Raw genomic sequence first — 25,696 nt, 5'->3', positions numbered from 1 at the left:
TTATTTTACAGCCTTCTAATTGGACAGGGCCTAGTTAGGAATGGATTCCATCTCGAGAAGCTTCAAAGAAGTAACATGCTCTTTCTTTGCTCCCAAAAGGTGTTTTACAAAACCTAAGGCCATGTGGACACGGTGAGTTTTTTACCTTAGTATTTGTAAGCCAAAACCAGGAACGGGTTAAATACAGAAGTGGTGATGTGTTTCTATTATACTTTTCCTCTGATTGTTCCTCTCCTGATTTTGGCTTACAAATACTGAGGTAAAATACTGACCAAATACTGAATGTGTGAACATGGCCTAAAAAGGGGGAAAAAAAAATAGCTCAAAACGCCCAACGTATAAATAGCAAAAGTCATTTTACAACAGAAATTAACCCCTTAATGAGCTTAGCATTTTCCATTTTTGCGTTTTCATTTTTTTCTCCCCTTCTTCCCAGAGCCATAGCCTTTTTATTTTTCGGACAATATGGTCGTGTGAGGGCTTATTTTTTGTGGGACAAGTTGTACTTTTAAACGCCATCACTGGTTTTACCATATCGTGTGCTGGAAAATGGGGTAAAAAATTCCAAGTGCGGTGAAATTGCAAAAAAAAAAAAAAATGCAATTCCACGTTTTTTTTTTTTTTTTTTAACCACGTTCGCTGAGTGCTAAAACTGACCTACCATTATTATTCTCCAGGTCATTACGAGTTCGTAGACACCAAGCACGTATAGGTTCTTTTTTATTTAAGTGGTAAAAAAAAATCCAAAGTTTGCTAAAAAAAAATGGCGCCATTTTCCGAGACGCGTAGCGTCTCCATTTTTTGGGAAATGGGGCCGGATGAGGGCTTAATTTTTGCGCGTCAAGCTGATGTTTTTATTGATACCATTTTGGGGTAGATCCTATGTTTTGATCGCCCGTTATTGCATTTTACTGCAATGTTACGACGACCAAAAAAACGTAATTCTGGAGTTTAGAATTTTTTTCTCGTTACACCATTTAATCGATTGGATTAATTTTTTTTATATTGATAGATCGAGCGATTCTGAACGCGGCGATAGCAAATATGTGTATGTGGGGCTTTTTTTTTTTAATTATTTTATTTTGAATAGGGTGAAAGGGGGGTGATTTAAACTTTCATTTTTTTAATATTTTTAAAAACTTTTTTTTTTTACTTTCTGCTTACTTGAATAGTCTCCATAGGAGACTAGAAGCAGCAGCAGTCCGATAGCCTCTGCTACACACAGGCGATGAGCTGATCAACTGTATGCAGCAGAAATGCTCATGTGCTATGAGCGCCGACCACTAGGTGGTGCTCATAGCAATTGAGACATGACAACCAGAGGGGTCTGCTACAGACCCCGGGTTGTCATGCCAACCCATCGGTGACCGGCGATCATGTAACGGGGTCACTGATGGGCGGGGCTAATGCTGCACTTCCGGTGCGGCAATGTTAAATGTCGCTGTCAGAGATTGACAGCGGCATTTAACTAGTTAACAGCTGCCGGTGGATCGCGATTCCACCTGCGGCTGTTGTGGGCACATGTCAGCTGTAAGAATCAGCAGACATGTGCCCGGTTCAGTGCGGGCTCGGCGCAGGAGCCCCTGATGAACTGGGGGTCACGACGTGGTGCGTACTATTATGTCCCACGTCGTAAAGGGGTTAATGGAAGAGTCTTTCAAGTGCTTTTTAAGCATTTTTTAGCTCTGTCCACACATAGCTTTGGAATAAAATAAACACTTTATAAAACATTCCAGGTGATGACAAGCTCCCCCCCAAAAAAATGGTTTCCACTTAATAAACAAGTTTTTGACCGCATCGGAAACCTGTCTGCATACAGCATTTTGCACACACAGTTTTTTGAGCAGAAATTCTTCAAATACTCCAATATATCTCAAAATTCCTCAAACACTTTTATATTCTGCTAATTTCCTGCTTCAAATACTTGGAAAAAAAGACTCAGTGTGCACATAGACTGGAGAATGACATTGCATAGGCGAAGGGTATGTGCCCACGATCAGGAATAGCAGTGCTTTGGATGCAGCTCACCTGCGCTGCGTTCTACATTACAAGCAGTGGATGGGATTTTTAGAAATCCCATACCCACTGTGCCTCTATTTAATGCTGCTTAAACTCACCCGCAGATATACGAGTGGCTGCGTAGTATTATAATGCACACAACTGCAGCTTGTATAGGACGCCAATACCTCATGTAATGCATTTATCTTATACATTATTTTTCATCTTTTATTGCAGGTCCTTCAGTGTAATGCGATCTGCCGGCAGCCAGGACGGTGAAGCAAGACAGCGCGGGCCATCGGAAGGTAAGTATATATATTTTTTTATTTTTTACCATTCTTTTATGGTCACACTATATAAATCCAAGCTGTTTGCATGGATTTATATAGTGTGACCAAGTTGACAAGCACTTTCCAAGTGATGCTAAAATCGCTTGGAATGCGCTTGTCAGTCCGCATGCGGAAATGCAGGTGAAGAACGCTTCACATCCGCATGTCTCTGGCAGGAAAACGCATGTACAATCTGCATGAGTTGTTTTCTGCCAGGGAGATGCAGTAACGCTCAGGAAAAAATCCTGAGCATTTCTGCATCGTGGGCACATAGCCTAAGGGTATGTGCACAAGATCAATATTTTGTGCAGAAATTTCTGCACCTTTTGGCAGCAAAAACACTGCAAAAATTCCAGACGTCTTTGGTGCTTGTTTACCACGCATTTTTTGCCAATGCATTACATAGGTAAAACGCAAACAAAAACACACAAAGAATTGACATGCTGCAGATTTAAACGCACATGAAATCCTGTTAGGAAAATTCCTGATGATGTGCACAGATCTTCAAAATTCTCACATGCAATGCTGGCATAAGCATTACAATGTGTTTTTTGGGGCCAATTATGCGCAGAAAAAAAAAGCACAGTATGCACATAGTTACTTAAGTTCAAGTTTAGGCTAAGTTACTTAAAATGTATTTTAACCCCTTTCTGACCTGGTCAGTAATAGTACGCACCAGGTTGGAAAGGCCGGTTCTGCGCCGGAGCCCCCGCTGAGCCCGCACTGAACCGGGCACATGTCAGCTGATTCTTACAGCTGACATGTGTCCGCAACAGCTGCGGGTGGAATCGCGATCCACCTGCGGCTGTTAACCAGTTAAATTCCGCTGTCAATCTCTGACAGCGGCAGTTAACTCGCGCTTCCGGGAAGCGCGTCTTCCACCCCGTCCATGGGTGCGCCCGTCACGTGATCACGGGTCACCAATAGGTGGGCATGACAACCCAGGGTCTGCAGCAGACCCCTGTGGTTGTCATGTCTCAATTGCTATGAGCTCCACCCAGTGGTCGACGCTCATAGCAAGAGAGCATTTCTACTGCACACAGGCATTTTGTTTGCAATTTCACCGCACTTGGAATTTCTTTCCGTTTTCCAGTACACAATATGGTAAAACTAGTGATGTCGTTCAAAAGTACAACTCGTCCCGCAAGAAATAAGCCTTCACATGGCCATATTGACAAAAAAATAAAAAAGTTCTGGCTCTGGGAAGAAGGGGAGCAAAAAATGAAAACGCAAAACCAGAAAAACGCAAACTTGTTAAGGGGTTAAGTAACTAAAAAAAGTGTGTATGCCCTGCCATTCCAGTGCCTTGTGTGCTGAATCGGTGATACGCCATATACCTCACGTGATCGCTGCAGCCATCAGTGACCGCTCAGGCCAGTGGTATCACCCGAGATAGACAGGGCATCTTCATTGCACCCAAGTAAATGGAAGACAAGCGAGGAAGACTAAGGTAATCAGCGATGGAATGGTGGAGATTAAGGCTATGTTCACATGAAGAGCTTTTAATGTTGCAGATTTTTTCCACCCATTAATATAGGGCACTATAAAAATGTGCGCATCAAAGACTCATAGTGGGAACATGAACTACAACAGTCCACATGCTATGACGTTTAGGCCGCGTTCACATGAACGTGTGCGGTTTCAGTCCTGTCACAACTGCCAGTTGTGCGCAGCTCTGAGGTCATGGCAGCACTGCAGACAGGTGCAGGTGTCCTCCGTCCCCCGCTGTGGCTGGCAGGCAGGCAGGCTCCACCCCCCGCGGCCGGCAGGCTCCACCCCCCGCGGCAGGCAGGCTCCACCCCCCGCGGCAGGCAGGCTCCACCCCCCGCGGCCGCATAGTGGGCGCCTCTTCAGCTTACGTCACGGTGTGAGGCCTAGGGACAAGCAGAGATTACGGGCGCCCAGGATGCGGCTGCAGAAGGGAAGACCCCCGGTCCGGCAGCCACAGGGGATCTACCTGAACGACGCACAGGGGAGGGGGAAACTTTTTGCTCAAATCTAGTCTGTACCCAAAATGTTACAACTTAAAACTACAGCGGAGCTCACAGATACCAGCCCGCAGCCCCCGCAAGGTAGGAGGGAGAAAAAGAAAAGCACAAAGTGGAAAATTGGCTGCGCCCTTAAGGGTTTAAAGACTTCACCAAACACAAGCACCGCGCTGACACATTAGGCAGGACAGGCCCTCCAGCTCCTCTCTGGACACCGGTGTAACCGGACTGGCCGCACCGCTCCCCGCACATATGTATGTAAGCTGTGACTCTCAGGTACTGGCCCCGCCCCCATATACTAGCTCCGCCCCTATGACGCGCTTCCTCCTATACATCATAACGTGCCACGAAGCAAAGTGGGAAGAACTACCCGTGCGCCATAATCTCTATTGGAGGAAACCATATGACGTCATTCAATGTCAACCAATTAAGAAACGTGCATTAGACACGGCCCTCGGGCGCAGCTTTGGGACGGAGATACACGGTTCAGACTGCTTCAACCGTAAGATGGCTACGTCACGTCACTGGGCGCTGCTATGGAGACGGGCGCAGCTTGCTGTGTATGGGCGGGGCCAGTGCAGTACTGTATATAAAGAGGTCACAAGGCGGGGAGGTGTGTATTGTGTACAAGAATCCGGTGTGGGAGGTGAGTGGTGGGGATGTGACAACGTGGACACGTCCTGATCGAGGCGATGTGCTGGGGCAGCAGGGACCGCGGTGATCTCTGTGCTTGTAGCAGGGGGGCGGCAGGGATGATCAGCACTTGTCAGGGGCATGTGTACTCCTGCGCCCCCCTGATGTCCGGTGCTGTTACATTGTATGAGCAGCCGGTCACTGCCCGTTCTCCAGATGCCAGTGCCATTCCTCCTCTGGGACCAGGTGGCCATGAACTGTCACTGGTGCAGACTGGGCTACCAGTCATTAACTCCAGATGCCACAGGACTGCTCTTCTGTGTCCACCTTATGAAGACAGAGGCCTCAGGGAGCACAAAGTGACCCGTCCCCCATTTGTAGTGAATGGTTCCTTTTTCGAATCCCTATTTTCAGGGCTTCACTTGGAAAATGTAATGTGAACGCGGCCTACGACTCCGTCTGTTATTTTATAAAATTGGCTCAAATCACTTCCATGACCCGGTCCATCGGCCACAACAGCGACCTCGGACTGGTGGACGGAGCTGTGAGAACCGCCTCACACCTGATGGCATCCGCAGCTCTTCTTGTGATTGTGCACCAGACCGGCTAATCACAGGAAGAGCTGCGGATGCCGTCAGGTGAGAAGAGATTTTTCCCTAAAAAGATGAATTGTTGGAAAACCCCTTTAAGCCTTTGAGGGATTTCAGGATGTAAGGGTGTAATGTATCCTTCTCTGTATTGTGAATTTCTTCCTGGACAGCCATTGATGATGTATTTCTAGCACATGCCAGCAACGTCCAAGTGGATGTTCACACAGAGCTGCTTTGCTTCATGTCCGCCCTGGTTTTGCTGGAGACCACGTATTTGGCAGTCATCTACGTATCTGGTCTGGACGTTTGCAGGGGAAACACAATGGCTTGTAAAACTGTGCAATTACCCACTGCATTGTGAGATTGTAGGGGTATTGAAGGGGTTATCTAGCCAATCAGTTATAGCATCTAAATACAAAAGAAACAATAGGCTCTACCGATGTCCTGACTAGTGAAGTTCTCACTGGTCTCTAGTTCCTGGTCCCATCTCGGCACACAGGGAATGCCCATATGCCAACCACTTGCCACAGGGGATCAATGACAGGAATGATTTCATGCCATTTAGAGTCATAACTATAATAATTACTGTTTATTTGCTTTTTATTATGTATTACCTTCCTCCACCGATAAGAGCCTTTATCCAGCTGCCATTTTCATGGCCACCAATCTGGAGCTCCTGCCTATTGGAATCCCTGTCATCTCTTCAGATGTGTAGGCCTTCAGCAGCATCATCATTGTGGCATCACATACGCATAACGTCGTGCCAGACCAACTAATCAGAAGAGTCTATGGGGAAAGCCAGCAGAGAAGAGTTGGCTTACAGGGCTCCTGTCCAGCAGTCACAGACTACAGACCTAGCCACTGAGTAATAATGTTTTGCCAGGCCTACTAATCAGACAAGACACCTGGGAATGCCAGCAGACAGTAGGTGGTTCGCGGGGCTCCTGTCCATCAGCCACAGACTACTGACCTAACCACTGACACATAACGTCGTGCCAGGCCTACTAATCAGAAGAGTTGTCGGGGAAAGCCAGCAGATAGGAGTTGGCTTGTAGGACTACTGACCTAGCCACTAGACCAAGGGTTCGGCAAACCTTTTCTCGCCTCTTCGCTGGTTGCGTCTTATTCTGTTGTAATCTGTAAAAGATTCTAAAATAAAACTCAAGTTCTGCCTTCTCGATCCTACCTGTACGTTTAGGAAAAGACCTATCTGAAGCTCGTAGGATTAACCCGCTGAAACCTTTTTCTTTTTAGAACTAGGATTCGTAACATGGACGTAGAAACGCTTCGTTTGTCCCTGGCGGAGGCTGGTCAGAGCCATGTGTTGCAGTTTTGGGATGAACTGTCTGAAGCCCAGCGCTCTCATTTATTGGAGGAGTTGCAGAGCTTGAGCTTCCAGGAACTCAATGGCTTCTTTCACAGAGCCATGGCCGCGTTTTCTGTATCTTCTGCCCAGGAAAAAGTGGATGCTAGGATGGAGGCTGTGCCGAGAGAGGTCCTGGGCAGCGTCACACGAGATCAAGAGCATCTTACTGACTGGGAGGCGGAAGGTAATCGCATTGCTTCAGTCATTCTGTATGGGATCTGGAGGCGTCTGTAATTTACAAGCTAAGAATCTGTAATGGGGAATATTTTTTTTCAGTAGGATAATGTAGTAATATTACAAACTAATGTGTATTTTGTTCTTTGTTGCCAGGTTTTACTCATATTGCCCATGGTAAAGTGGCAGTTTTGTTGCTAGCTGGTGGGCAAGGAACCCGTTTGGGGGTGACATACCCCAAGGGTATGTATGACGTCGGCCTTCCGTCCCACAAAAGCCTCTTCCAGATTCAGGCTGAACGCATCTTGAAATTACAGAGGCTCGCAAAGGAGAAACATGGGAAGGACTGTATCATTCCATGGTGGGTCATATGTGATAGATTGGCTTGAGGGGGTGATTCTGTGTTTGAAAATGGACTAATTCAGTGTATGTCAACGACTGGAGGTTATTACAGTGGCGATGTCTGTAGACCCACTAACGCCACCACGAAACATTGGTCACAAAAGGTGGAGGTATCCCAGATATATCAGACGTGGGGTCATTTAGTCCTTGTGCCTGGCCAGAAATCCTGAAATATGGCGGAGAAAGCCCTGCTCCTGGATGGTGCCTGGGGTTTAAAAGTCTTATTTAATGGAAGAGATCTGGATTTTTCTTTGTCCTATTTCATTTTTTCTTGCATTTTACAGGTACATCATGACAAGTGGTCGTACTATGGAGTCCACTCGCGAATTCTTCCAGAAACATCGATATTTTGGGCTGAATGAAGAAGACCTTGTCTTGTTTCAACAAGGAATGTTACCAGCAATGAGTTTTGATGGGAAAATCCTTATGGAGGAAAAGGGCAAGCTCTCCATGGCTCCAGGTTGGCTATGATTATTTTAGGAATGTGGTGTTTTTTTTATAAGGATCCCGAACTATAAGCTGATCAGGGGGGATATTAGACCGTTGATGGGTTTGGCCGATTGTTATCTAATGTGTATGGGGTATTCTGACTCTTGCTGCCAGATATTTTGGGGTAGAGGGAGAAAACTATTGGATATTTTGGATTTTAAATCTCGAAATTGCAAAAAAGTCATCTGAATGGACAAATGACTTTTTTTTTCCCCTTTCGTTTTCTGTTAACACCATATTATAACATGTTCTCATGGGGTATATGGATGGCGGCTTATTCCCCATTGAAAACACATGTATGTGGGGGGAGGGGGATAGAACCATCCAACAGCTCGCTAATCTAGATTGTTAAAACTCATCCATTTTGCTGCTACTATGAAATGCTGTAGATTTTTTGCGCGTGTTTGCTACTTAATTTATTGCAGAAATACTGCAGATTTGCAGAATTTTTCCCTCTTTACAGTGCACGTGGAGAAATCTGTGTGCCATTTGCAGCATACAGTGATATGGTGTAGATCTTAAACCCACAGCACTAGTTGATTTTTCTCTGAGGATAAGATCTGTGGAGTCTTTTTAACAATGCTGCCCCTGTAACATGTAGACACGTGGCCACCCAGAAAATGCTGTGCATACATCCTGTTAGAACATGGCCCTAAGCGTATGCATTAAACTGGAGTCCGCCCAACCCACCAATTTCGGCATTTCTAGCCAACAGTTCAATGTTTTTGGGGGGCTCTAAACTTTTTCATGCAAATTTCAACATCCGATCCATTTTTTTCAGCATTGTCATAAGTTGCGACCATAATCGTGCGGTAGCCATTGTCAGAGAACAAGAGTGCGCTCAGCTGAGCTGATTCCTTCGGAGTCGGTAGAGTTCGGCTAACAGCTATCTAATGTGTTTGGAAGTCTTAAAGAGGTTTTCTCAAGTCCTATCTTCATAAGCGCACCACTCCCAGCCCCCAGATGGTGTGCCCCCGAAGATTGACACTTTGGACCAGTTTGCCCCTGCAACATGGGAGATGCGCAGGTGAACTGAATCCAGCGAGCTGTAAAGTGCAGACCCTGCTCGCTTCACGCACTAAGTAACCAACCAGGCTGGGACTCCAAGGAGGCCGATATCTTTGCAACAAGAAGTAAACTCTAAAATTAAAAAATCGGACAGTATTTGTTAATAAGGGGTAAATTGCAACGTTGCTTGTTTTTAAAAGCCCTCTGCAATTTTACCCAAATATCAACATGAGACAATTACCTTTAAAACCTTATTCCCGTCAGTTTTGGTCCAGTCTTTCCAGAAGTCATACGCCTCCTTATTGACCACTGCTACAGTGAACCTAATAAATCATGCTCTTGTCTGCAGATGGTAATGGAGGACTGTATAGAGCCTTAGGTGCACATGGAGTGCTCAAAGATATGGAGAAACGGGGCATAGACTACATCCATGTGTACTGTGTAGACAACATCTTGGTGAAGGTGGCAGATCCGGTGTTCATCGGCTTCTGTGTGGCTAAGGGAGCGGACTGCGGAGCCAAGGTAAAGTCTCGTCACTCTTCAGTTGCACATTTAGGCAAACTCTTGTGCGAATGTGTAACAAACTAAGTTCCTTATGGAACGTGAAACATTTAGATGTTCTGCTGGTCGATTAGCATTCTGTACGTAATGGAAAAATGCGCCGTAAGCAAATCCCATTAAGCTTTTCTGTTTTTATTACCCTGTATATGGCCATAAAGTGCTTTCACCCTCCATTATCTCCAGCCACACTGCAATCTGCTTTTTCTCCATTTTGTATACCTAGGTTGTGGAAAAGATGAATCCTACTGAACCAGTCGGCGTTGTTTGTCGTGTGGACGGTGTGTACCAGGTAGTGGAGTACAGCGAGATCACGCTGCCGACCGCCCAAAAAAGGAGCTCAGATGGAAGACTTATGTATAATGCCGGCAACATTGCCAACCACTTCTTCACCAGAAAATTCTTGCAGCAAGTAGTGGAGTAAGTCGCTCAGCACTGGAATCTTAAAGTAAAATGCGTCCTCAAGGGTCTCGCTCATCCATTCTGTATGTTACAGGGTGCACGAGCCTCAGCTGCAGCACCATGTCGCTGTGAAGAAGATACCTCATGTGGATGTGCAGGGTTCGTTCATTCACCCTGACAAACCCAACGGGATGAAAATGGAAAAGTTTGTGTTTGATATTTTCCAGTTTGCCAAGTGAGTAGATCAGCATGGACTTATTTGTCGGGCACCTGCGCTCTTGTCCGTGTGGTAAGGATAGCCACTGATACTACTTGTCGCTTTTTGTTTCCAGGAAGTTTGTAGTGTTTGAGGTTCTTCGAGAGGAGGAGTTCTCCCCTCTGAAAAATGCAGACAGCCAAAATGGAAAGGACAATCCCACTACCGCGCATCATGCGCTCATGTCTTTACATCACTGCTGGGTTCTCAATTCTGGGGGACACTTTGTGGATGAAAATGGGACCCGGATTCCAGCTATTCCGCTGTAAGTATCGGCTTCATCACACTACTAGTGAAAAATGGAACCACTAAATACTAGGTTTATTATCAATTCCACTAAGGTGTGTATTTTTTTGTGTGTTTGTTAAAAAAAAAAAAAAAAAAAAAAAAAAAAAAAAAAAATAGCCCCCTATCGTAACTCTCCTAGCAGTACCTGCCACCACCATCCAGTCTCCTTTGTTCGTTTTTCAGTAAGGACAGGCATGTGATTGCTTTGGCTAATCAGCAGCTAAAGCATTAACGCCGTAGCATTCACATGTTGGTTCCCACCAGATCATGAAGCAAGGAGACCATCAGAGGACCTTTGCACTGCTAGGAGAGGGACTGGTAGGTTGGTATTCACTTTTTTTGAGTTTTTATTTTATGCCTGTTCCTTTAAATCTGTAAATATGGTGGCTCAATGCCCCCTTTCCCACACAAGGTAGCAACAGTACAAAGGAGGCTGAGTATACTATGATGCCCACTAAACACAGTGGGCCATCCATGTAATGCTTTGACATGAGGAAGAACTATAGTTTTTTTTTTTTTTTTTTTTTTTTCCGGTTTCATTCAATTCCATGTTTATTACATTTATCTTTAAAACAGCCATGCTAAAGAAGAGAATGGAACCACGCCAGGCCACACGCAGAACAAGTAACTATGGCTGCATGGTACAGGGTCTTCTACAAGGCGACTAACAAGGGCTTTTTTTTTTCACTTGGTGGAGGGAACAAATGGTGACCAGCAAGAGATGTTTAAAACTTTCATTCCAGCATACCAGTGCAACCTACTAGTTCCTGCTCCCTCTTGAGCCTTTTTTAAGGCTCAAGCAGGCACTAAAATATAAGCACACTGATCTGTGGGCTCAGTCATTGTAATATTGCAAGTTCTTCAGTTTCCTAATATACAGTGGGTACAGAAAGTATTCAGACCCCTTTAAATTTTTCACTCTTTGATTCATTGCAGCCATTTGGTAAATTCTAAAGTTCATTTTTTTTTCTCATTAAAGTACTCTCTGCACCCCATCTTGACTGAAAAAAAAAACAAATGTAGAAATGTTTGCAAATTTATTAAAAAAGAAAAACTGAAATATCACATGGTCATAAGTTTTCAGATCCTTTGCTCAGTATTGAGTAGAAGCACCCTTTTGAGCTAGTACAGCCATGAGTCTTCTTGGGAATGATGCAACAAGTTTTTCACACCTGGATTTGGGGATCCTCTGCCATTCTTCCTTGCAGATCCTCTCCAGTTCCGTCAGGTTGGATGGTGAACGTTGGTGGACAGTCATTTTTATGTCTCTCCAGAGATGCTCAAGTGGGTTTAGGTTAGGGCTCTGGCTGGGCCAGTCAAGAATGGTCACAGAGTTGTTCTGAAGCCACTCCTTTGTTATTTTAGCTGTGTGCTTAGGGTCATTGTCTTGTTGGAAGGTGAACCTTCGGCCAAGTCTGAGGTCCAGAGCACTCTGGAAGAGGTTTTCATCCAGGATATCTCTGTACTTGGCCGCATTCATGTTTCCTTCAATTGCAACCAGTCGTCCTGTCTCTGCAGCTGAAAAACACCCTCTTAGCATGATGCTGCTACCACCATGTTTCACTGTTGAGATTGTATTGGGCAGGTGATGAGCAGTGCCTGGTTTTCTCCACACATGCCACTTAGAATTATCACCAAAAAGTTCTACATTCGTCTCATCAGACCAGAGAATCTTATTTCTCATAGTCTGGGAGTCCTTCATGTGTCTTTGAGCAAACTCTATGCGGGCTTTCATATGTCTTGCACTGAGGAGAGGCTTCCGTCGGGCCACTCTGCCATAAATGCCCGACTGGTGGAGGCCTGCAGTGATAGTTGACTTTGTGGAACTTTCTCCCATCTCCCTACTGCATCTCTGGAGCTCAGCCACAGTGATCTTGGGGTTCTTCTTGAGTAATGCAGAAATTCTTTTGTAACCTTGGCCAGATCTGTGCCTTGCCACAATTCTGTCTCTGAGCTCCTTGGGCAGTTCCTTTGAGCTCATGATTCTCATTTGGTCTGACATGCACTATGAGCTGTGACGTCTTGTATAGACAGGTGTGTGCCTTTCCAAATAAAGTCCTATCAGTTTAAACACAGCTGGACTCCAACGAAGGAGTAGAACTATCTCAAGGAGGATCACAAGGAAATAGACAGCATGTGACTTAAATATGAGTGTCTGAGCAAAGGGTCTGAATACTTATGACCATGTGATATTTCAGTTTTTCTTTTTTAATAAATTTGCAAAAATTTCTACATTTGTTTTTTTCAGTCAAGATGGGGTGCAGAGTGTACTTTTTAACGAGAAAAAAAATGAACTTTTTAGAATTTACCAAATGGCTGCAATGAAACAAAGAGTGAAAAATTTAAAGGGGTCTGAATATTTTCCGTACACACTGTATTTGTTCCTCGATCTCATGATCAGATTGGTGTAAGTAAATGGAAAGAAAGGGAAAACCTGCCCTGATCTCGTCCAACTATTAGAAGTGCACAATGTATTACAAGAGCTCCAGACATAAACATGACGCAGCAATTCAAGGGTTCATCCCTGTGTCCTGAACTCTTTAGCCTTGTACCAGGGAGTTTGACCTGATCAGGGCAGGTATTGATTCTCTGGTTGTACTGCTAGGCCAAAAAGGAAAAACACCGGCTTTTTTTTTTTTTTGACCATTGTTCCAAAAATCTGAAGGTTGCGCTCTGATTGGTTGCTTTTTTGTTAAACCATTTTGAAACGTGGCCCGGTGTTTCTGCTTACTGACTTCTTATAACTGGTAAGAATTTAGAAATTTCAGAACTCCTCATTGCAATGATTGAGCAAGCAAATGTTCCATCATGCCCCTCATTCGTTGCAGGGGGTCTCAGCACTCTCCCGGCAGCAGCGGGGGGATAGAACCAGATATGCAGTTTATGAATGAGATTTAGTTTGTTTCCTTACTTTACAAGGTGTCTACTAATCACTCCATGCATGTTCTCTCACTGGTTTCTTCTATGGGTTTGTCCACAAATGGGTACGGTCTCCGCTATCCTACCTGCTTCATAAACAGCCTTTCCAATGGTCGTATTACTTTTTCTAATATATTTGGGTTTGTTTTGTCCCTTTAGCATGAAAGATGCAGGTGACTTGCCAATTCAATGCGAGATATCTCCCCTTGTTTCTTACGCTGGAGAGGTAAGTTACTGCAACTGCATGACCAAATATAATTTTATGGTTCTGTAATCCATGGTATTCCCATCTCAGACCCCACAGTGTAGCCCATAAAGGTCTGTTAGATGACAATCCTAGGCATGCATCAATCTCGACCAGAGGACCTCTGACCCCCCCAGTTGGCTGCTGTCAGTGGAGAGTTGGCACTTGCTATTTTTCAGAACTCCTATAGTAATTAATGAAGAGCACTGTGCATGTGCGGCCAACTCTCCGCTGACAGCAGCTCAGGCGTACCCAGAAATACTGGTGGCAGGGGTGGGAAGAATAAAGACTAAAAAGTACATCTATTTGGTATGTCCATGTCTGTAAAATAAAGCTATACAGGTTTTAGATTACCATAACTGCACTGACCTCAAATCGTACTTATTAGTATGATATAGAATAATATATACATATGATATATATATTTTTTCTTTTTTGCTGCATTACAAAAGACTTAAAAAAAACTACCCCCCCCCCCCAAAAAAAAAAATAATAATAATAATCGTGGAATGTGGGGGGGGGACAAATGGAAATCACTGGGTCGGGGGGGGGGTTAAGCTTCATTAAGATCAAAGACTTGCAATGGTTCACTGTACTTGTGTATATCCCAGTGTGATATGGCGCAGTGTACACTGTGCGCCCGGCCTTTTCCCCCACAGTTCACACCTTGCTGTATATGACGTGACCATAACCTCTCTCCCTTCTACAATTCAGGGCCTGGAGTCGTATGTTCAAAACATGGAGTTCCACGCGCCACTTACAATTGATGAGCACGGCGTTCAGCAGCTGGTGAGGAATGGCACGTGTCACTAGAAGATGCCAGCGGCTCAACTATTACTGCACATTTAGTGATATTTCTGGTGGGGCGGTGATTGAACGGTACTTGAACATATGAATTACTTGGGTCTTCCTGGTCGCTCTCTGCCAATACTGGACTTGAGACTTTTTTTTATTTTAGATTTTTAAATAGCAAACATGTATGTAAGAAATGTTCCTATGTATAGCAGACTCCACATGAAGGTAAATATTAACTATTTTTTTTAAATTGTACATAGTAAGCTATTGTACATTCAGATTTATTTTAATGTATTCTACGATCTTTTACTGTTCTGTTTATGTATTTAATTTTTGATGGGTTATGGCAATTTCTAAAAAAAAGAAAAAAAAAAGAATAAAGTGCAACATCTATTCTAAATTCAGCTCAAGCTATATTTTATCGGTCGACCATGACAGCACCACGAGAGAGGGAATCCGCCCACCAAGGACAGGAAACCTACAGGCTTAAAAGGGGGCGGCCCTCCCTCTCGCCTCAGTTTGGTTTCCTGTCCTTGATGGAGGGAACCTGTGACAGGCTTACCTGTTGAAGATGTCCGGATACTGAAGAAGCGAGCTGTCGAGCGGCGCCCCTATCTGGGTTTGGCAGCTCCAGCATTGCCCTGCGCGTCAGTGGAGGAACAGCTGTGGCGTGGAACCCCTGTCTGGGGTTGGCAGCCCCAACATCACACTGGTACCGGATGGTAAGGGGGAGCGGCGCCGCTGTCTGGTTTGTGCCGCCCCAGCATCGCGCTGGTGCCAGGCAGGAGCGGCGTCCCTGTAGGAGGATGCGGCTTCAGCGCCGCATGATATGACGGGACCGCGCGCTTCCAGTCTCTATGTGGCTGGGGGTGCAGAAAAATCTGTCCAGGATGTTATGTTCAGGGGACTGGGACAAAGAAAAAAGATGTTTTCCTATTAATGATTTTGACAGAAAAGCAATATCTTTCTCAAAGGGATCTGGGAAACGACAGCTGGGGCTTTAAAGCCAGCAGTTGGTGCAACTTGTACGGCCAGGTCCTTGATGTGGCTGGAACAGCTTGAATCCCACCTAAAAAAATAACACATCCAGAAAGGAGATATTGTCCAACGTCCCACTCATGCAGGGGGCAGCAGCTTTTCTAGCGGATGCCTCTGCAGACTCAGATTGGCAGCAAGGTCGGCCGCCATGTCCAACGCAGCCTGTAGAGCCCTGTGGCTTAAGTGTTGGCCGGGAGATATCCAGGCCAGAACGAGACTGCTCTATACCTTGTGAGGGAGAACATCTCTTTGGACCAGTTCTGGATGAAGTCTTGGATAAGGCAAGCGGCATGAAAAAAGTTGCCTAGCCTGTCCATGCTTGCTTATAAACGTTCATTTCGTAAAAGAAGATTTGTACTTAAAAGACCGCAGAGAGAACAGGATAAATGGGAAGACCGCAGACCGAAAGGTAGAGGGCTTCTGTTTGGTTCTTCTTCTCCTCGGGGGCCCCGGAAGCCGAGTCATTGACTCGTAGCCCAGGTAGGGGGGAGGCTGTTGGGCTTCTTGCCTGGACAAAAATTTCAGCCAGTAATTGGATCCTTGGTCTGAGGTTCGAGTTCCAGGCGATTCCTCGTGGGAGATTCATCTTGCTACCGGTCCGTTCCTCAGTGTCAGAGCAGCTGGCCCTACAAAAGGAGGTGCTGGACTTGGTTTATAAGGCAGTCCCAGTGGAAGTCCTGGCGTCTGAAAGGGGGTTGGGGTTCTACTCTCCTCTCTTCCTGGTCTCTAAGCCGGACGGCTCCTTCAGATGTATCATTAACTTAAAAGCTCTTAAGTTCTTGATAATTCCCACCTTTTAAGATGGAGTCTGTTAATTCAACAATAACATTGCTGTTTTCAGGCTGTTATATGGTTACATTATATTTAAAAGATGTACCTATCCATGAGGAATACCAGAAATACCTTAGGGTGGCCTTGGTCATGTATGGGGAAATCAAGCATTTCCAGTATAGGGCCCTGCCGTTTGGTCTGGCCACAGCCCCCTGGATATTTACTAAAATTATAGCGGAGGTCATGGCTCATATATCAGGGAACGTTTTGATTATCCCTTATCTGGATGATTTCTTGGTGGTTGGAAATTCTGCCTTCCAATGTAATAAACACCTAAAAGAGGTGATCACCATCTTAGAGTGTGGGCTGGGTGCTAAATTTTGAAAAATCTAGGTTAGTACCCTCAAGTTCAGCAGTTTTTAGGAATTATGCTTGATTCAAATTCTCAAGAATGTTACCTCCCGGAAGCCAAAAAGCAAAAGATAAGGAATCAGGTGAAAAATGCCGTAACAAATCCGGTCATGTCCCTTAGAGCAGCAATGTCCCTGTTCAGTACCCTGACAGTTTCGCTTAAGGGACACCTGGAAGGAAAGATGTCCTCGTCACCCCGGTCAGTAAAGTCCTTACAGTGGTGGGAGGATGAGGCGAACCTATCTCGAGGGGTTCCCTGGGTACTTAGAACCACTAGAACAATTACCACTGATGCGAGTCCCAGTGGGTGGGGAGCCCATCTGGGGGACATGGTAGCACAGGGGACCTGGTCAAATAACGAAAAGGGCCTCTCTTCCAACGCAAAAGAACCGCTGGCGGTAGACAATGCGGCTAATAATTTCTTAGTTTTCCTCCAAGGTCAGAATGTAAAGATCCTTTTGGATAATACCCCCCCCAACCTACTGTCTCCTCCCCATTCCTGTAGAATGTAAGCCCGCAAGGGCAGGGTCCTCTTCCCTCCGTACCAGTCTATTAGTGTTAGTTTGTTTACTGTAAGTGATATTTTTATTTGGTATGTAACCCCTTCTTATGTACAGCACCATGGAATCAATGGCGCTATATAAATTAATAATAATAATAATAATAATAATAATAGAGTTGGAGTAGCATATGTGAACCACCAGGGGGGTACACGGTCAAGATCGCTGATGAGTGACGGATCATCTCTTTCAGATCACGGAATGTCTTCTCCTTTCCTTAATGGCCCTCCATATAAAGGGAAAAGAAAAATACAAGATCAGACTACTTAAGCCGCTATCCTCTGAGACAGGCAGAATGGGAACTAAAACAAGGCATTTTCTCCCAAATAGTCCGAAGATTGGGGCCTCCGGTGGTAGACCTGTTTGCCACAAGACTAAATCTGAAGACAAGGCTCTTCTGTTCCCTAATTCCAAGAGAAAATCCCCTGGCAGTGGACGCTCTCCTGATACCTTGGGTTTTCAGCCTGGCCTATGCCTTTCCCCCATTAGCTCTTCTTCCCATGGTCATAAGAAAGATCAGGGAGGACAAGGTGAGGGTTCTGCTGGTCGCACTCTTTTGGCCCAGGTGACCCTGGTTCTCATGCCTGTGGAGCATGTTCCATCTCCAATCCTTGGGTCCTGCCCGAGGTTCTGGATCTCCTCTTCCAGGTTCCAATAGTCCATCCTCAAACATCTGGCCTCCACTTGACGATATGGAACTTGAAAGGTCACTGCTAAGTCAGAAAGAGTTTTCTCAAGATCTAGTAGCTACCCTAATGCGTAGCAGAAAACCTGTTACAACTCGAATTTATGCCAGAACACAGGATGAAGTTTTTGTCTTTTTCTGGATCTAGAGTTGATGAGGGTGCGCCAATAGGAAAGGTTTTGGCATTTTTACAAAAGGGGTCTTGAACTAGGGTTATCCACCAGCACCCTAAAAGTTCAGGTTTATGCCTTAGGCCCCCTATATAGCTGTGATCTGGCGGGCAACTATTGGGTTTCTCGGTCCATTAAGGCAGTGTTTAGATCTAGACCCATCATCAAAAGCAACTTGGTTCCCTGGGACCTAAATTTTGGTTCTAAAGGCCTTGACTAGCTCATCCTTTTGAACCAATAGAATCAGCAACCCTTAAATCCCTCTCCCTTAAAACAGCGCTGCTAATAGCTTTGACCTCGGCTAGGAGGATTAGTGACATTCAGGCTCTGTCTACGGCCTTGCCATTTACTCAAATCCTGGATGATAGGCGGGATCAGGTTTAAAAATTACTCTGTCTCTCTAAGGTAGCAACTCGTTTCCACAGACTTCAGGAAGTAGTCCTACCCTCCATCTGTCCTAATCAGAGTAACCAGAAAGAAGCAGAGTTACATACATTAGACGTGAGAAGATGTGTGGTTAGTAGGGTTGAGCGAGTATGTTCTGTCCGAGTATGCTCGGGCCGAGCTCCGAGTATTTACAGCTGCTCGGTGACAAGGTTAAATCGCTCCCGTGTGCATGATTTGCAACTGTTTGACAGCTTTATTACATGTGTAAGAAATAGACATTCCTCACATGTAATAAAACTGTCAAACAGTTGCAAATCATGCACACGGGAGCGATTTAACCTTATCACCGAGCATCTGTAAATACTCGGAGCTCGGCCCGAGCATACTCGGCGAAAGGGTTAATAGAACATACTCGCTCAACACTAGTGGTTGGGTATCTCTCGGTTACCAAAGACTAGGAAAGCTAGCTCATTGTTTATATCCTACCAACGGGTTAGGAAAGGGTTTAAAGTCACAAAGTCAACCATAGCTAGATGGATTAGGGAGGCTATTTCTCTAGCTTATACATCTAGCGACGAGGAAGTGCCACAAGGGTTGAAGGCTCACTCCACCCGGGCTGTGGCGACCTCCTGGGAGGAGAAGACAGGTGTCTCGATAGAAGACTTATGTAAGGCTGCTACCTGGTCCTCTCCCTCTACATTCTATAGGCACTATAGACTGGATATGGGTGTTTCAACTGACCTCACCTTTGCGAGAAGAGTGCTCCAGGCTGTGGTCCCTCCCTAGACTACTTCATCTCTGTAATTCTCTTGTGGTGCTGTCATGGTCGACTGATAAAGTCATAAGTTACTTACCGGTAACAGGATTTTTCGGAGACCATGACAGCACCCTTATATCCCCCCCTTCACGTTTGTGGGAGCACTCCCTATTTATTAATTAGAATTTCACACTTAATAGACGTTGTATGGTATAGTAGTTTTGTGATTGTTTGCTAATGTTTATTAACTTGGTGGTCCTCTCAATGCTCTGTAATCCAAACTGAGGCGAGAGAGAGGTGCCGCCCCTTTTAAGCCTGTAGGTTTACTGTCCTTGGTGGGCGGATCCCCCTCTCGTGGTGCTGTCATGGTTTTCGTAAAATTCCCGTTACCGGTAAGTAACTTAAGACTTTTTTTTTTCAGTTTTACTGACTTATTCTGTATATTTACCTGGATAATAATTGGCAATACCTGGTTGAAAACCTTGCAGCACTCCCAGCATATCAGTTCTGGTAAATAATTGACATATTTATTTTGGAGCATCTTTTTGTAGAAGTCTATTGTTGATTTTCTGTTAGTCCTCTTAGAACTGTAGGAACAGATGGAGAACTAAGGGCTATCTATGAATTCCTGGCTGTACTCCACCTACCACTGACAGCACTTTCTGGACAGACCCCATAGGGCGCATTCAGATGTCTGTATAAATCTGTTCGAGATTGGACTGCAACGCACAGACTTTCCGAGGGTCTCCCAAGCGTGACAGCCTCATAGAAATATTTGAAGTTGTCATGCTCTAGTAGGGAGACCAGTCCCATTGAAAAAGGGAATACAAGGCCCCAATTTATAGATTTGCAGAAGGAAGAAACAAACAAAAACAAAAAACAAGATCTTGGATGTCCTATCTGGTTTTGTTGACTTGAGCCTTGACTCTGCCATCAAAGCAAAACCTAGATCTAAAAAGGGTTGTCTCTTGAACAGATGTCCAGACCGCTGGGCCTTAGGCCGATCGTCAAAACTGGGCACTATTACCCCTTTTAGAATGGGCTGGCAGTGTGATTGCCCAACCGGCTCTCTATTCATTCTCTATGGGGACTGCTGGGAAAAAATAATGATTACCGTACTTGGCAGTTCCATAGAGAATGAATGGAGCTGCGGTCAATCGTGCACACTACCGCTTCTTCCAACAGCGATTGTAGTGCCCTGTTCTGGCGATCGGACCCCCACCAATCCAGAAGGAAAGGTGATTACTACAAAGTAAAGGGGTTGACCATTATTATTAATTATTCTTTGCTTATATATCTCCATCATATTCTGCAGCGCTGTACAGACATAGCTGTTCCTAATGGCGCTCACAATCTAAATCAGTATGTCTTTAGAGTGTGGGAGGAAAGAGGAGTTTGTATGTTGTCCCCGTGTTTGCATGGGTTTCCTCTGGGTTCTCCTACCAGATGTTGTCCTTGGTGGGATTTGAACGCAGGATCCCAATGCTGCAAAGCAACAGTGCTAACCACTGAGCCACTGTAAGGCCTTCGAAGGTGGCAAATGTCACAGAACAATCTAAAAGTGCTCGCATATAGTAAGCGGATGTGCATGCTGGATCAGGAGCCTTCAGAAAAGGCAGTCTAGAAATAAGCTGTTTGCTCAATGTCTGTTCTGTTTGGAGAGCAGATGTCGGGGCACGGGGTGACAGTATTGCTTCCTGAATCTTGACAGCCTGACCAGCCAGGGCTAGCTTTGTCAGAAGCCGGTGGTGGCTTTGCATTAGAGATTGTCTCATGAAGACTGCCCCTGACCAGATGTCCCATGAGGGCAATACAACCGCACATATAAAAAAATGTGGTGGAATTGGGTTTGCAAAAAGTGTGACTTGGATGACAATGACTAAGCTGATAAACCTGCAGTTGGAGTAGTTTTGCATTTTATTGAAGACATTGAGTAAGTATTCACAGCAGATGGAGAAAATGAAAGTAAACCTCTGTGTCAATGATTCTCAAGGGCTTTTCCATGAATAACATGGCTTTCCTTTAACAGGACATTTTTTTTTTTTTTAAACCCCAGTAACACCGGAAAGAAATCAGAATAAGAACATGACCTATTGTTTAAATCCAGTGTCTGTGTTACATGTATTTAAGAGAAAATTGTCATTTCTCTATTTTTTTTTCATATTGCAATCTTTATTTAAAACTGAAAAAAAGTCCTAAGGATTAACAGCTACCTCTGCTCAGCACAATCATACAGGGAACATAGGATAGGACCACCCACTGGACTTGTGTGCATACAAAACAAGGAATTTCAATGAATAAAATGCAAGTTTTACTGAAACTTTTTCCACGAAAATGTCCATTGATCTGATCAGCTCCTCCTGCAGATCCCATATAAATTTTCAAACCAGACAGATTTCCTTTAACCCCTTGACGCCCAATGACTGACATAGCCCATCATGAGCGGGTGTCAGTTCCTGCTCTATGAAAGTGCTATGCACGTCAAGACTTTAAAATGTCACTGCGTGTAAACACACAGTGACCGTTCCGTGCTGACCACTGTCATTGACGGCTAAGAGGTGCGGGGACCCATGCCGTTGGTCTCCGCACTTAAGGAGCTGTGATCAGTCAGTCTGACTGACCGATAACAGCATGATTGCGCAGGAGGTGCTGAAATATCAGCAACTCCCACCTGATCACAGCAGGAGCTCAGTGCTGCCAGTGGCCAAGTTCCTGCACTAACAGCCAGGTACAGTGCCAGCACCGCCCACGGCTGTTTAACCCCCTAAATGCTACAATTGAGAGTAATCGCAACATTTAGGAGGCAGGCAGAGGGAGAACTTCGGATCGGCGTCATCGCGGGGGCCCGATCATTGCCATGGTGACCTAGGGTCATCATGACGATCCCCGGGTCACCAAGCTATGGAAAGCTGCTCAGAGCATGGTCTAAGAAGCTTTCTGTACAGGTATAATGCATTGCAATGCATTATACCTGTGATCAAAGTGAAAAAATGGAAGTTCCACAGTGGGACTAAGTAAAAAAAAAAAAAAAAATATTGAAAAATTTAAAAAAAAGTACACATTTGGTATCGCCGCGTCCAGAACGACCCGATCTATAAAACTTTCACGCTAGTTAACCCCTTCAGTGAACGCTGTAAAAGAAAAAAAAATTTGGCACACTATGGTTTTATCGATCACCCATGACAGCACCACGACAGAGGGGATCCGTCCACCAAGGACAGGAAACCTAGAGGCTTAAAAGGGCGGCACCTCTCTCCCGCCTCAGTTGGTTTCCTGTCCTTGATGGGGGAACCTGTGACAGGCTTACCTGTCAAAGATATTAGATTTTTTCCTTTCCGGGCTGGCCCGGTGGTTGGCAGGGATCCCTTCTTTGTCCTGGCCAGCTCAGGATTCTGATCTTTCACGGTGCATTCAAGGGGGCTGGCACCAGAGGTTAAAAGCAGGCTGTTCAGCGGAGCCCCTGCCTGGAGTCTGGCAGCTCCAGCATAGCGCAGGCGTGACTGCTGCTTCCTGGGCCCCATCCGTAGCGTGGACTGGATCCGGAACTCCTGTGCGCCTGCTGGCTCAGCATGTACAGGGCACAGCAGATGACGTTGATAGGAAATGCCCCCGGCGGTCACGTGACCTGATCCGGAAGTGCCACGCACATGTGACGTCAGTAGGAACACCAGAGCAGATTACCTAAGCCGCAATCCTCTGATGCAAGGGGAATGGGGACTGAATCAAGAAATATTCACCCAGATAGTACGAAGATGGGGTTCTCCGGTGGGAGACCTGTTTGCCACAAAACTGAATCGGAAAGCGAGGATCTTCTGTTCCCTAAACCCCAGGGAAAATCCCTTAGCAGTAGACTCTCTCCTGATACCTTGGGATTTCAGCCTGACATATGCCTCCCCCCCTCCTTTGTCACTGCTTCCCATGGTCCTAAGAAAGAATTAGGGAAGACGAGGCGAGGGTTCTGTTGATCACGCCCTTCTGGCCCAGCAGACCCTGGTTCTCATGCCTGAGGAGCATGTCAGTCTCCGATCTGTGGGTTCTACCCGTGATTCCGCACCTCCTCTCCCAGGGGCCGATATTCCATCCTCGAGCAACCGGCCTCCACTTGACGGCATGGAACTTGAAAGGACACCTCTAAAACAGAAAGGGTTTTCCAAAAATCTCATAGCCACCCTGATGCAAAGTAGAAAGCCTATTACAACCCAGATGTATGCTAGACCCTGGAAAGTTTTTATCTTTCTCTGGTTCTGAGGTGGAAGACTGGGCATCGATGGGAAAGATTTTGGAATTTCTACAAAAGGGGCTTGAACTAGAATTATCCACCAGCACCCTAAAAGTTCAGGTGTCATCCCTTGGTGCCCTGTATTGCTGAGATCTAGAAGGTAACTATTGAGTTTCACGATTCATTAAGGCAGCTTTTAGATCTAGACCCATTGTTAAGGGTACCTTAGTACCTTGGGATCTAAATTTAGTTCTAATAGCCTTGACTAACACGCCATTTGAGCCAATAGTCAGCAACCCTTAAGACCCTTTCCCTTAAAACAGCCTTGCTAATAGCTTTGACCTCAGCCAGGAGGATTAGGGACATCCAGCCCCTGGCTGTAGCCTCACCATTTACACAGATCCTGGACGACAGAGTGATTTTTAGACCAGATCCGGCCTATCTCCCTAAGGTAGCGACTCGTTTCCATAGGCTTCAGGAAGTCCTCCTACCCTCCTTTTGTTCTATTCCAAGTGACTAGAAGGAGGAGAAATTACATACATTAGATGTTAGGAGATGTGTAGTTAGGTACCTTTCAGTTACTAAGGACTTTAGAAAAGATACGTTTTTTTTTTGTATCTTGCCATGGGTCTAGGAAAAGGTTTGAAGTCGCAAAGTCCACCATTGCTAGATGGATTAGGGAGGCCATTTCTCTAGCTTATACGTCAAGCAGCGAGGAAGTGCCAGAAGGTTTAAAGGCTCATTCCACTCGGGCCGTGGCGATCTCCTGGGCTGAGAAGACTGGTGTCTCGATAGAAGAGATATGTAAGGCTGCTACCTGGTCCTACACCCATATTTAATCTATAGTGTCTATAGAATGTATTGGCTGATCTCACCTTTGGGAGAAAAGTGCTCCAGGCGGTGGTCCCTCCCTAGATTACTTTAGTCTCTGTAATTCTCTCTTGGTGCGGTCATGGGTGATCTATAAAGTCTTAAGTTACTTACGGTAACAGGATTTTTTGGTACCCATGACGGCACTCTTATATTCCCTCCCGTCACGTTTGTGGGAGCACTCCCTTTAAATCAATTTTAGTCTCACACTTAATAGGAGACGTGTGGTGAAGGTAAAATTGTTATTTGTTGTGTTTGTTTTAATAACCTGGTGGTCCTCTCATGCTCTGTAATCCAACTGATGCGGGAGAGAGGTGCTGCCCTTTTAAGCCTGTAGATTTCCTGTCCTTGGTGGGCGGATCCCCTCTCTCGTGGTGCTGTCATGGGTTCCGAAAAATTCCGTTACAGTAAGTAACTTAAGACTTTTCATTATACCGGTGGAAAAAAAGTGGAATAAAACACGATCAAAAAGACAATTTTTTAATTAAAAATGGTATCGCTGAAAATGTCATCTTGTCTCGCAAAAAGCAAGCCGCCACATAGCTCCATCAGTGGAAAAACGAAAAAGTTATAGCTTTCAGAATAAAGCGATGCAAAAATATTTTTTTCTAGAAAAGTTTGTGTAAAAGTGCCAAAACATAAAGAAAAACTATATAAATGTAATATCACTGTAATCGTACTGACCCGAAGAATAAAGCCGCCTTATCAATGTTACTACATGCAAAACAGCATAAAAAAACAATTCCTGAATTGTTGGTTTTTTGTTCATTTTGCCTCCCAAAAATCAGAACAGAAAGTGATCAAAAAATGTCACATGCCCGAAAATGGTACCAATAAAAATGTCAACTCATCCCGTAAAAAACAAGCCCTTACATGACTACCAGCCGAAATATGGAAAAATTAGAGCTCTCAAAATATGGTGATGCCTTTTTGCACAAAAAAAGCGTCTTTTAGTATGTGACAGCTGCCAAACATAAAAAAACGATGTAAATCTGGTATCACCGCTTACACCGGGGTTTTCGTGTAAATCTCTGAAATATGGAACGACAATCTCCAGCGGAAGATTCCCTATAATGAGGTAGATTAAGGCACTGTGGATGCCGTCTGGCCTGTGATCCAGCTGTGTCAGTCTTTTTAAGCGTGTATAAAAGTGCCGTCAGCCTCAGTTTTGTGCACTTCTGAAAAGAAGGACACTGCTGAACAGAGGCCAGACGGAGTCCAGAGTAACTCTGCTGCCTACCTCATTATAGTGAATGAATCCCTGGGGGGTTTCATCTGAATGACATCACTCGGAGGTTTAGGCTACGGCCCCACTATAAGTATTTGGTAAGTATTCGGTCAGTATTTTTTCTCAGGAGTGAGAACCAAAACCAGGTGAGGAACAATCAG

General features: G+C 45.1%; 1 protein-coding gene across 4 annotated transcripts; it reads left to right on the top strand.

The window, feature by feature from the left end:
- The first annotated feature begins 4,689 nt into the window (after positions 1–4,689).
- UAP1 (UDP-N-acetylglucosamine pyrophosphorylase 1) lies at positions 4,690–14,839 on the top strand. Of its 4 annotated transcripts, none has more exons than XM_073643086.1 (11): positions 4,690–4,817; positions 6,793–7,088; positions 7,235–7,439; positions 7,765–7,940; positions 9,327–9,499; positions 9,762–9,955; positions 10,032–10,172; positions 10,270–10,458; positions 11,058–11,105; positions 13,560–13,626; positions 14,359–14,839. In XM_073643086.1, exons 2-11 carry the CDS (start codon positions 6,809–6,811, stop codon positions 14,455–14,457), a joined length of 1,572 nt encoding a protein of 523 aa, XP_073499187.1. In that variant the 5' UTR covers positions 4,690–4,817; positions 6,793–6,808; the 3' UTR covers positions 14,458–14,839. The 4 variants fall into 4 exon arrangements, with proteins under 4 accessions (XP_073499187.1, XP_073499186.1, XP_073499185.1 ...); XM_073643085.1 differs by having other exon boundaries at positions 4,792–4,928; XM_073643084.1 differs by lacking the exon at positions 4,690–4,817 and adding an exon at positions 4,824–4,961.
- The last annotated feature ends 10,857 nt before the right edge of the window (positions 14,840–25,696 follow it).

The sequence above is a fragment of the Phyllobates terribilis genome, unplaced genomic scaffold (assembly GCF_046119375.1).
Source record: "Phyllobates terribilis strain yellow unplaced genomic scaffold, ASM4611937v1 Scaffold_8__6_contigs__length_399053987, whole genome shotgun sequence".
NCBI classification, from domain to species: Eukaryota; Metazoa; Chordata; class Amphibia; order Anura; family Dendrobatidae; genus Phyllobates; species Phyllobates terribilis.
Note: the sequence above shows the minus strand (reverse complement) of the source record. Positions and strands in the feature narration are given on the sequence as shown.